Source organism: Hylobates moloch, unplaced genomic scaffold (genome assembly GCF_009828535.3).
Source record: "Hylobates moloch isolate HMO894 unplaced genomic scaffold, HMol_V3 SCAFFOLD_8, whole genome shotgun sequence".
Classification (NCBI taxonomy): domain Eukaryota; kingdom Metazoa; phylum Chordata; class Mammalia; order Primates; family Hylobatidae; genus Hylobates; species Hylobates moloch.
The window spans coordinates 2,548,079-2,560,982 of record NW_026652283.1 but is presented as its reverse complement, the minus strand read 5'-3'; the positions used below and the strand labels follow the sequence as shown (position 1 = coordinate 2,560,982).

The 12,904-nt window shown below is 50.0% G+C and overlaps 1 protein-coding gene across 18 annotated transcripts in view; it reads right to left on the bottom strand.

Moving 5' to 3' along the window:
• Positions 1-12,904, bottom strand: part of CACNA1C (calcium voltage-gated channel subunit alpha1 C) — a 631,482-nt gene that overhangs the window by 131,232 nt on the left and 487,346 nt on the right. For all 18 annotated transcript variants that reach the window (XM_058442545.1, XM_058442555.1, XM_058442554.1 and 15 more), the window contains 2 exons: positions 10,300-10,390; positions 3,400-3,426 (listed from right to left, as the gene is read on the bottom strand). In XM_058442545.1, the coding sequence (XP_058298528.1) occupies positions 3,400-3,426; positions 10,300-10,390 (118 nt within the window). The remainder of the gene's footprint in view (positions 1-3,399; positions 3,427-10,299; positions 10,391-12,904) is intronic.

The window sequence follows — 12,904 nt, the reverse complement described above, 5'->3', positions numbered from 1 at the left end:
TGACTTTGGATCATTCTGTTTTGCAAAGGGAAAGGCCAGTTTGAGACTCAAATTCCATTATCTGTAATTGTTAAACTGTTTCACCTAACTTGAGAAAATGATTAGGAATACTTTGAAAATGTTGGTGGCATTTTCAATCTATTTGTAGCCTTTGATATTCCCTAAGCGGACACCATCAGTGAACTGCTGAATCTAGATTAGACGGCTGCTGTGTGATACCTGCTCATGTGTGAAACCTCCAGGGCCATGTGGCCTTGTGTGGCAGCCGCTAGCAACATGCAGCTACTGTGCATGGGAAACATGGTCAGTCCAGACTGAGATGTGCAGTAAGGGCAAAACACACACTGCATTTCAAAGACTTAGCACAAAAGCATGAATGCAAAATATCTCATTAATAATTTTTATGTGAATTACATATTGAAATAGTAATGTTTTAGAGATGCTGGTTTAAATCAAATAAATTTCCTGTTTCTTTTTATTTTTTAACCTGCCTGCTAGAACATTTTTAAAAGTACATATGTGGCTTGCACTGTATTTCTGTTGAATAGCAGGGCTCTAGAGTTAGGCACTCTGTGGACACACTAGCTATACAGGAACAGGGTTTACTATTCCCGGGCAGAACCTCATCACTAGGATGGCACAGTGATTGGCAGCAGAGCCCCTGGGTATGAGCTCTGACTCAGCCATACTAGAGCCCTGTGACCTGGGCCTCTCAAAGCCTCAGGACCCTCATCTGGAAATGAGTTTCAATGATAGTGCCAACCTACTAGCTGCAGGCCTTTAGAAGAACAAAATCTGCTGTCTGCATTGCTGCAGTGTATTGAGGGGTGGCTGCAGAAGGAGAAGGCCTTCCCAGAGGCAGATGATCAGGGCTGAATGGCCAGCACGTAGCAAAGCCTCGGGGCTGAGGGAGACTCCAGAGGTTTACAGGCCCCACTGCTCTTTCTCTCTTGTTCAAAAGCACAGCTTGCACCATAGATCACTGGATGAAAATAATGTCCCCAGAGTGTTCCAGGCAATCTCTAACTCGAGACACAAGTACATAATTTTCCCTCCCATCCTCCGGATCATATTCACTCATTCATTCATTTATTAATTTATTATTTACTCACTTGCATGAACTGAGAATGATATTTTGGAAATATTTTCAAGTGTATTTTTAATCCCTTTACTCTTATTGTGTGGGGGCTTTGGAACTGTTAAAGCACAACATGCTTTTTCAACTTTGACCGTCAAATTAGGTATTTTGTTTGAATCTGTGTCAAGTCTATTGTCTTACTGGGGCAAGACCATTCATTTACTAATTACTCACTCACTCAGCAAATATTTATGAGGTTCCTGTTATGTACCAGCCACTTCTCCAGATGCTGGAGATGAAGCAGTAACAGCCAAGCATTACTGAGAGAGAAAAAAATTTTTTTTTATATTTCTAGAGGTCTTTCTCTGTAATAAGAGCTAGAGCGGATGGGCCTGGACGTAGATTTTTTATGTAGACGAGGTCTTGGTTTGAGAGAAACAAGAATTGGGAAAAAAGCCTGTATTTTCCAGTCCTGGTGAAATGGGAGAGAAAGAAGGTGTCAGAAGTGGAGCACAAGTCAGACACCAGGGTCCTCACTTAATTTTTAGCCCTTGGGCACCACACCCCAAGAGGTTGGTGGGGGGTTGCTTTGGAAACACCCAGATGGCCACGGGGAGGCCCGGGGACATTGGGGCTGGTGGAGTGCCTTGGTGGGCGCTGGGAGAAGGTCAGCCCTTGGCTTGAAGCTTATCCTGGCTGTTACAGAGGGCGTGATGGGACAGCGGTAGGCCAACGGGCCTGTCATAGTGCTGCTGCCTCCCCCAGCTCCTTCAGGGAGTGTGAGGGACCTGAAGTGTCCATGTCCTCAGCTGAGGTGTAGAGGTGCTAAAGTCAGTGGGGCCAACAGAACTCAAGGGTCAGAGAGCAGAGGTGGAGATTTCAAGGCCGGAGGCAAGTAGAGGGCATGGACTCCAGCAGTGGATGCCCTGACCAGATGGACCTCAGCAGGTACCAGTTAAGACAGCAGTTCAGCCTAGCTCCATGCAGCAGAGATAAGCAAGCATCCAGAGGGGTCGCGTGGCTTCTAGACCAGCCCTCATCATTCCCTGCTTCCTGGGATCTCAAAGTCCCTCTCTGCCATGTGTCCAGCTCCGTCCAAGAGAGGAGCTGGGAGAGAGGCAATCTGAGAGACAAATCACTTTACCTTAAGGGACTGTTTAAAATACGGCACTGGGCTACATTTACTCAGCTGGATAAAAATTTCTTTATGCTCCTGCCATGTAGGAGATGGGGCTAGGGCATCAAGATTAGCTCAATTATGAAAAACAACCAATATTTTTTGGCACATACAAGCTTTGTGGGAGTAAATTCACATTCTCCCTGCACACATCTGTCCACTCATTCATTCACCACACATGTATGGACGTTCACCACTGGACAGGCACTGAGCTGGGCGCTCTGGAAATAACCCCTGTGAGGCATGCAGGCAGAGCCTCTGGAGGCAGGGGACTGCGAGCCAGTAATCCGAGTGTGATGTGCTGAGTGCCGTGACAGAGGCATCAGCAAAGCACCAGGGAAGGGGGAGCTGAGTAACTCTCCCTGGAGTTTGAAGAAGGTATTTTCCAGGCCCAGTGAAATGGGAGAGAGAGCAGTAACATGGAAGCAGTCACATCTGAGGGTCTGAACAGAAGTCTGAGTTCTCCAGAAGAAGGCATGGGGGCATGGTGATTTCAGTGGAGGAACGACTCCATGCAAGGGCCTCGACGTGCACCAGGACAGAGGACATTTGGATAACTGCAAGAAGTTCCTTGTGGGGGGAACAAAGGACAGAGGACATTTGGATAACTGCAAGAAGTTCCTTGTAGAGGGAACAAAGGTTATTTTCATGGAAGTGCAGGAAGTGAGGCTGGGAGGCAGATGGGGGCTGAGGACCCTGGATCCTTTTGTAGGTTCTGTCATTGTCAAGAGCAGTGACACAGACGGGTGTCATAATCCTATGTGCTTTCCATCATCATCAAAGTTCGTATCTCACCATGTTCTATAAACATGAAGCAGGTCATGACAGTCACAAGGGTTCACTTTATGTTTCTTTTAACTGGACTTCATCTTAGAAGGGAGGAAAACACATTTGGTCTGACAACTTCCTAGGGACAAAAAGATGGACAGTCCAAGATCATTCGACAAATATCAACCACTGGATTATTTGTCTGATCTGAGCCACAAGCTTTTTCTTGATGGCCATACAGAAAGTAGTTACCCCCTTAGAAGAACAGCCCTTATCCTACTGGCAACTCGTAGGTATTACCTTGGGCCACCCAACAGGGTGGCTGAGGACAGAGCTGGTGGCAGAAGGAAGGAAGAGCAGCGTGCGTCTCACTCACCTGAACTTCGACTTGGAGATCCGGTGGCTGAAAAAGAAAAAGGAAATGTTACCAAAGGACGGACACACACGTGCATTTAAAAGATGCTCAACAGTCCCAGGGAAATGTGATGTTCCCCAGCTAATTTCGTGTGGGTGCTGGAAGGAGGCATGGCGTGAACTAGAACATCATGGGAGAGAAAGAACCCTATTTATGTATTTGAATGTGGAGACTGAGGTCTGGCCTGGCTAGCATCTTCTAAGTATAGACAATCCTTGCTGCAGAGGGAGAGTACCAGGTCCTCAGGGCCTGCCTAGAAAGTTCTATGAGGTCAGGTTAGGAAGAGCTGTATCTTGAGAAAAGCTGCAGAGGAAGAAAAGGCCTCTCCTGATGACAAGAGGACCCCAACAGCAGAAAAGTCACAGGCAAGAACAGGTCGGCACAGACCTCACATCTGTCTGCCAGAGCCCAGCTAGAGTGGGGTTATGAAGGGAAGACCAGCAAAAGGAGCCAGCCAGAAATGGAGGGGCCACAACAGCCCCCACCCAAGAGCTGCAGAGGGGGCCTAAGACGCCAGCCCCAGATTCCGAGGAGAAACCCAGGATGCTGACAGTCACGTGCAGCCCTGAAGACCTGGGGACCTCTGGGCAGAAGCTCAGGGTGGGTGTGAGACTGGCTGCCTGGAAGGGTCATCGAACAGGGAGGAGGTGCCATGGAAAGGCGGAACCTTCAAGGAAGTCCTGAGGCTCCCTAGTTCATGTAGGGAAGAGTCCATGGGAGGCAGGAGGCTGGGAGAAGAGGGCAGGAGGGAGAGACTGTAAAAGAGAAGTGTGGAGGAGAGAAGGCTGAGCCAAAGAGAGAGAGATAGGGAGAGTGAGAGAATGTAAGCAGTTGAGATCATGAGAAGGCACCTGTCAGCTTGGCTTTGGTGCTAGGAGAAGGGCATGAATGCTGGGGATAGTGCAGGTGGTGACAATGTTCAGATGGACAAGCAGAAGGACAGAACGCAAGTCAGAGATGAAGAAAGGGATGGAGACAGTGGTGGAGCACCCAGGAGAGGCATGGGGAGGGAAACAGGAGAAGGGAGTCTGGGAGGCTACCGCCACAGGCCTGTGACGTCCCAGCGCGGCACACAGCGAGCTGTGTCGCAGAGCAAGAAAACGCCAGCCCCTCTCATTATTTCTTCTTAAAAAAAATTAAGCCAGAAGATGTGACAGGTGGCAAAGCCATCGTGCATGAGATAATTATATCTCTGGGGCACTTCGAATCAGAGCCAAGTGCCTTTACTGCTCCGAACCGTTAGCTAATAACCTCATCCCCCCCACAAAGACTGCCTGTGAGGGCCGGAGGGCTTAATCACAGGTTAACAGCGAGTGGGAGGGGGACCGGGAGCCCAGGGCGGCATTGTTATTTACAGCCACAGTTTAACCAGCAAACAAATGTTTCCCAGCTGCTAACTGGGTGCTGCGGAACCTAGGTGCCCTCCTCTCCAGCGGGGCCGTGCTGAGCCCCAGACCTTCAGTGTCTTCCCAGGCTGCTTTTGGGTGGTTGTCTCTCCTTGCTGTTAACCATAAGCCCAAGTGGGTCATCATGGCCTTCAGCCTTGTCACTCTGACTCCAAGCCTAGCCTGGCCCCAGGCCTTCTTTCAGAAACACCTCAGTAGTCCTGCCCGGGGAGCCCCTTGATGACAACCACCGGCCCTTTGCCATGAGGCGTTCTCTTGCTCGCAGTGCAAGCGGGCTCTGAAAAGCTCTCCTCTGGGGAAACCTAACCCTGAGTGTTCGTCTCCAAGGGAAATGACCCTGGGAAGAGGACTGGCGCTGGGGGTGCTGGGAAAGGAGGTCCTGCTTCAAGCACAGTCGTGGACTACAGGTCCTTCTCTGGCATCCGGGCACATTCTGAGCAAGAAATGGAAAGAGCCTTCTTGTCTGCTTTGCTACAGGTCCGGATGGATAAGCCTGGGCCCCACACTTGAAGACTGATTTTGTTGCTATTGTTGCTATCCTCCGGGATTGTGAGCAGAATTTTAGGTTCACAGGGACCAAAACCTCATCCGCTTTTAAAGGCTGGCACTTTTAACTAGCAACCGCCAAATGGCTAAGTTCCATGTCAGGCAGGCTCCTCTCCTTGCGAAGGGGAGGACCTTCCTCAGCGGCGTTTGTCTGGAGACCAAGGAAAACTCCATGCCCGTGGGGAGCTGAGGTGAGAACTCTGTGACGTCTGAATGCCTTGGTTCTTCCTGCTCCCTTTGCACACCTTGGAGTTAATGATAGGACCTCTTTGCCTCCTGGGAGGTGGCCCAGGGTTCTAGGCTGGAAAGGTGCTCCTGCAGTGAGAGGACGCAAGCCAGGAGCCCGGTGCCTTGGTGCCATGGTGCTGGTCCACACCCTGAGCCGGTTCACTGTGGCCAATGCCTCCCTGCCACTGATCTTTACAATCTCCAAAGAACCCTGAGAACAGCTGGGGGCTCTGGCTTCTCTATGCACAGCACACTCGGAAGGCTTCCTGGCTTTCTCCACCGCTGTTGTTCCAATGAGGCACGATTCCTACCTCAGGTTGAGTGGATTCTTGAAGAAGAGCGAGGAGGGAGAGAAGGCTGGTAAGGAACACGAGACCATCAGAACAGATCCACGGGGTGGGAACTGAAGTTCATGCAACCCCGGACACTATCTCCACCCAGGACTCCAAGACAAACCTTCTGGGAGACCATGATTTTCCTTTGTGCTTTTCAGGTTCAGAATTAGAGACAAACCCCAAACTCCTTTTTTTTTCCCTAGTTACTCAGTTTGCATTTGTCATTATTTGAGAAATATTTGAACTTCTTGAGAGCCATTTATATTTTCAGCCTTCCTCCTCTTCTTAGAGGAAAGAGTGCCATATGTTTACTACCTCCTGTGTAAAATAGTATTTCCCTGAATTGTCCCAAATTCGCCTTTAACGTAAGTCAGATGGCACTGCAGTCATCATCCACATTGACAATGCGTCTGACTCAGCATCCTTAACTCCAGGACGTCCTCTCCCCCACAGCTGTTATAATTGGGAGGGTCACATCCTGCCCTCGCCATGGCACAGGATTGCTTCCACTCCTGGGTACTGAGCCCAGAGGCTCCATGACCGGCCAGAGCCTGCCTTTCTACGATCCCTCCTGCTCTTTCAGAGGACCCAACGTTTGTCCTCACTGGATCCTCCCCATCACTCACACCCTTTAACACCAGGCTTGACTACAGTCACAGCAATGTTGCCCTCAAGACCACAGAGACTCCACACCGCCTGGGCCTTCTGCTGTGCCTGCATGGCTAAGCCCCACCGTGGGTCACCCCACTGTCTCTTTTTAGTGCTCTCAGGCTGCAGAGTCTGTCAAAAATATGGCTGACTGCGCATTTATGATATCAGTCTCCACCGCGGCATCAGTGCTGCCCAGCAACCTTTGAGCAACCTCTCGATGACTCACTGGTTTCAGTCTCTGTACTGTCCTTCAAGTTCCTGTGACCCCTGACCTTTGCTTTGGGAGATGAGATGGCTGAGCTCATTCAGAGTGACTCCTACTACTGACCCCTTCATCAGAGCCTGTTTCTGATTCTATATTCTTTACAGAACTGTAGGCTTTACAGAACTGGAAGGGACCCTTAGATACCATGTGGACCTACAGTTTGCAGTTTCTCCAGGTGTAGAATGCTTTTGTCACATGAAATCTTGCACCGCTGCAGGTGGTTTCCGCTCCCCACCCCAGCCTCTGCTGAGACGTCAGTCCGACCCTTCTTCTTCCCAGAGGATGAGGCTTAGGCCCACAGCAGAGTGCTTTGGCCAAGATCCCAGGGCTAGCTGGAGGTTGATGGGCACTAGACTCTGGGACTCCTCTTCTTTCATTTTCCAATTAGTTCCAGGTGCACAGAAACTCCTCCTTCCTGAGCAAGTTCAGTGCCTCAAACTGTCTTTGCTGTTGCCCTTCTCCTCTTCAGAAGCAATGCCTTCCTATAACCACTTGCTTCCCCTCCAGCTTGTTTTGCCTCTTCCTGCTCCGTGACTTCTTCCTTGCCTTGAAGCTTGCCCTTGCCTTTATTACAACGAAGGCCAGCGCCTCCCACACTCATGCTACTCGTCTTCACATGCTCCCGTCCTCCTCCCTGTCCGTGGCCTCACTGCCTGAGTGAGCACCCTGCCCTGGCCCATTTCCACCCCCTCCCTCACTGAGACCGACTCCCAAGACCAGTGCCCTGCAACTCTGACGGGTAGCACCCCAGAACACACACACGACACAGCCCTTCTCTCCCTCTGCAGCCTGAGCTGCTGCCACGTTACTTGGCACCTGCGTCAGACTCTTGCGGCTTCTCATTCCTCCATGCTCTTTTCCTGACATCGCAGTGATCCTTCAGGAGCTCAGAACTAACCAGATCAACCTCCCACTCAGCTCTGTTCTGAATGCCCTTCAGTGACTTCTCACCCTCTTCTGATGCAGACCCAAATGGTTAAGGGTCTGCCAGGCCCTCAATAACTCATGTTCATCCTTCTGTTCTCAGCTGGAATTTTAATTCTGCAAAGAAGCCTTTCCTAACCTGCCAGTCCAAATTAGAAACCTTTGTTATTAGCCGGACATTATACTTACTTTTCCTTTATAACACTTACCCCAATTTATAGTTGCCTATTTATTTGCATAGTGTCTCTCCCACACTAGACTGTGAGCTCCAGTCTGATGGTGGCAGTTTCCTCCCCTGTGGTGTGTCACCACCACCTAGCCTCAGCACCAAGCTGGGCAGACTGTTGAGCGAATGCACAGATGAACAGCTCTGTCCTGACATTCCTCCTCCCGCAGCTTCTAGGCTGGCGCTGCTGCCTGTTCTCTTAACATTCCTTTGTCTACTTTGCTTGCTTGGTCTATTCTTCTGTGTGTCTGTTTCCCAAGATTCAGCCCTTGGTCTTCTGTTTTCCACTTCTCTCTGAACAACCCCGTCCTATCACCTCATCGGTGGTCTTCATCCCGACAACCTCAAACACGTGTGTCCACCCCTGTTCAGAGCTGAGCTTCGGGCCTCCGTATCTCGTGGTCTCCATGACCCCGGCAGGTCACTCCAACTGGGTTCCTGCTTCAGATTTCACTTCCGCCTCATTATCCTCTTCCCTAACTGTGATGGCTCCTTCCTCTTCATTACCTCCACCTGCCTGCCCCTGCTGCCATGAAATAACATGCTGTAGTTCTTTCCTCCCTTCCCCCAACAGGAACCATCTTCATCCAGGCCTTCTGACTACATAGCAGTCCTCATCGTGACCTAATCTTATTACAGAAGACTTTTAACCCTTAGCTTTAAAGATCCTGGTCACTCACTGTCCCCTCAGACCATCACATTCAATCTCAGTTCCCATGCTGTTTCTCCCACCAGGAATGCTGGCAGTCTTGACTCATCATTGTCTGGGGCGGGGTGGGAGGTAGGGAGATGGGGAAAGACCACGTTTTATTAGGAGCATATTATAATTCTGGCACTGTGACTCAGCATTTTGTATGCACAGAGTACGAATGTGGCTAAACATGGGGATAACAGGGACCATTTCTGCAGAGCTCTCCAGGCTGCAGAGCATGTGCTCTGAGCGAATGACAGATCCACTGGAGACTGCCAGCCTCTATCCCTGGGGGAATATCATGTTTCCTTCCTAACAGAGCCTCATGCTCTCCTGAAATGTACTCTCAAGTGACTTCCTGGTGCCAGCTCCCTAGTCCCTCCTGGTATGTGACTTAGGCCTGCCCAACAGCCACAGTTGCAAGGCCTTTGATCATCTCTCTAAGCCTCGTCTTGGTGGCAAGACAACAGAAAGGCCTAGAACTGACGGACTTTGAAGCCTTCCTATAGGCCTTTTCCTAGAGTTGCTGTTTGGGATCTACTTCCAGAAACTCAAGTGCTTGTTTTGTATGATTCCAAAAGAAGAGGTTTGCACTGCTGCTTAAAAATGTAATTAGCATCGTATTTTAACAACATTTTGACAATAATTGCTTCCCAACAATGCTGAGAAATCTGCAGTGCAGACTCCCTGGTGCCACTGTCAGAGTGAGTGATACTGAAGCCCCACGCTCCCGGGAAATAGCGGCTGTGAGTGCTGCTCTGTCGTCAGCCTCATTCTCCCTCCCCAACATGGGCTCCCAGGCCACGCCCAAGGCCGGCCTTGCTGTGTTTAGACTCTTCCACAGCTCAGCGTTGTGAAAGGGCTGCGCTTGCCCAGGCTCTCTGTCGTTCCACAGACGAGGAGGGAAGGGAGATGCTGCCCCGCCCCCCAGATGGAGCAATTCCGAAATGCATTGTGTCTGGGACTGGTCTGACTCAGAGCCTCTGTTTGCAGTTCTTCCAGGGGCCAGGGTGAGTTTACAGTCGTGACACCCCAAGGCAACAGAACAGCAGGCTCCACTGCACTTCTGCTTCCCTTACTGGCAGGATGACAGAGCTTCAGGTAAGGACCCACATGCCAGTCATCTCCCAGTGCATCTTCTCACCTGGCTGCTTCTCTCTCAGGTCACATTTATCAGAACGGAAAGGGTGGCCAGCAGGACGTGGGACCCTAACCTCGCTGTCTCTTTGAAGAGGGGTGAAAGGGACTGGAGTGAAAGAAACAGACTTTGGGGGCCGCCCCCCTACACATATACCCTCTATATTTCTCAGATGTGATGAAAAGAGGCTCAAAACCCAAGAGTCAGTGCCCCTGCAGGAGTGCCGAATTGAAGACTAGCCTTGATTTTAAGACTCTCCCCCGCCAGGGCCACCCTCACCCCAGGGCCCTCTGCTCTCCATCTTGGTTCCCACCTGAGGTTTGTTTCTTGCCACTGGCTCTAATCTCTGCCCTTCCTAGTGATGAGCCAGCCCACTGTGATTTCCAGATGCAGCTTTTCCACCCATGCTCCAGAAAAAGCCCCAGCCCCTGGGCTCGCCGTGCCTACTCACGCCAGCCTGGCCCCGCAGTTTTCTCCCTCGATGTCACCTCCAGCCACGTTTTCGGTGTTGACGGACTCGGTCTCACTGGTGGGCATGCTCACTGCAAGAGTCAAAGGGAAGCAGAGCAAGGCATTGAGGGTGGGGAGACAAGGGAACAGAAGAGCAGTAGTTTGCAACACGCCCACCGCAAGACCCAGTGCGGGTTGGCAGAAAGAAAGCCTGAGCGCACTGGCTGGCTGATCTGCACAGATCCCCTTGACGGACACATCTGCTAGTTGTCCAGGGCAGGTTTTGCTGCCAAGAACCCTGTAAACTAATGGAAGTATGGGAGGACATCTGGTAATAAGAGCATTTTACCTTATAGGACACATCCTGAAAAAACTGACCATTGAATCTCTCCTCTCCACTCTGTGGACTGGAAGAAGCTATAGAGGCTTTTCCATTTGCAACTACCACTTGCCATAGACAGAGGAGCTTTCATGAAAATATATCATTTTCCTTACTTCATCCCACCCACCATCTCTAAGGGGCTCCATCTCCAAGAACAGGGACCAGCCTGTTTGTAGAAAGGGTGTGCTTGCCGCCTTGATGAGCTGCTGGGTGGACAGAGGCCTCCCCTTTCTGGCAGTTGGTTACATCCAGGAGCACAACTGAGACAGACGGCTTGAGGGGAATGGCCATCCCCAGAGCCATGTACTAAGACTCAAACTAGCCCTGCAGACGTCAGGGGTGAGGAGCAGAAGTGTGCAATCCACACAATTATGTTTAATTGTGCTCAGAAGACAGCCTGTAGGGTTACTATTTCCCCTTTCAGCCACCCTGACATTCCCATGTCAACAGGTTGACTTGGATATAAGCCGTTTAATTCAACTTGTCCAGCCTCCTCCCAAGGCAGCTGTGGGTTGAATTTCCAGAACGATGGGAGTTTTCTAGCTTAGAACCCAGTTTGGTGGCTTGAAAGAAGCCATTTCTTTTACAATTATTATTTTTTCTTCTAAATAAAAGTTTAACTCAAAGAATTTTTCTTCACCTTCCATCACTCTCTTACTATGACACAACGCGTTCCTTAGTTTTGTAACCCTTATTCTTTAGAGTGGCCATCATATCCTTCGTCCTGGTTCTGCTGTTCCTCCAGAATAGAACCCCTCGTCTGCTGACAAAGTCATCAGCCCTCAGCAGACACAGAATGTGCTGTTAGTGAGGGAATGGCCTCTGGTGACAAGTCCCCGTGAGGCTGCCAGAGCCCAAGAAACACTTTTACTGGTTGTATGGATATGGATAATGTTGATAGATGTGGATTCTTCCTGGTTTCCTTTCCTTTGGATGAGGACAAGCCAGGTTGGTGAGAAGAGAATCATTTCAAGAACATGGAAGATACAAACAGAAAGTCCATGACTTACTGTATGTTTGACTGTTGTGTATGAGAGACCTCTATGACCTTTTTAATAAAATTGAATTTAAAAAAATCCAGATGTTATTTTATAGAACTCTAGGGCTGGGTGAGGCTTTAGAAACTATCTGGCTCTAACTCATCCTCCTCACTCCGCAGGAGAGGAAAGTGAGGCCAGAGAAGGGATGTGATGCCCATGGTCACATGGTGTGTTCCAGTAGGGCTGGGACCAAGGCACAAGTGTCACACCTCCTGCACCATGTTCATCTTGAGTGCCCCAGTCTTGACTGCCTCTGTACTCTACACGCTAGGCAAAGACAAGCTTCTTAAAGCCTACTAGGCTCTGGGAGCACCACAGGAGGGCAGCGAGTAGCCAAACAGGGGCACTGAATTCTACAGCATTACACTCACTTTATAGTCTGAAGTCTGGAGGGTCTGGTGAGACCAGCCCTTAGGGATGGTTTTAGGCCTGGGAGCTGGGAAAACAGACCTTCAGAGCTTGCCAGGGGCCCTGCTCAAACCACACTAAGAAAGCCATAAAATGGAAGCACTCTCAGTCTTCCAACCCATCTATCTCCAGCCATCTCGGCCTAAAGGTTTTTTTATTTTTTATTTTTATTTCTATTTTTTAGCCCTTCACCCTCCGGACATCCTTGTTTGAAGGGCTAGGCCGCGTAGAAGAAGTTCTGTGACTTTGTGACACTTCGTTCCCAGAGCCTTATGTGTGAGTACAGTGCTGTGGAGGTGGTGGTGCTAGGCCTGGAAAGACAAACGAACTTGGAGGGGCAGGACTGGGCACTGGAAACAACGACAGCACCTTCTAAATCAAGGCACTGCCTGTACTGGTTCCAAAGGTGCATTCACAGTGTCCTTACTCTAGGCCAGCACTGCCCAAAGGAAGAGCTCCTGGAGGAGTAGCTCTGCCAGTTTGTCACACCCACTGACTTTATACATATGAAGCAATGATAAGGCAGTGGCTTTGAGGGCGACAGGTTGCCATCCCTTCACAAACACACACACATATACAACATATATACATACACATATATGCACACACACAGAACTACTGCGGCATCAGCCATCGAGAGAAACACCCTCCCATTCAGTCTGGTATGCTCCCACACACATTTACACACACAGAGCACAGGGGAACATTACCATGGGTTTCTGTGGAGTGACTAAACCAAGCAAACTTCCCTTTCTTCTGATCAAGCATGCCCGCCG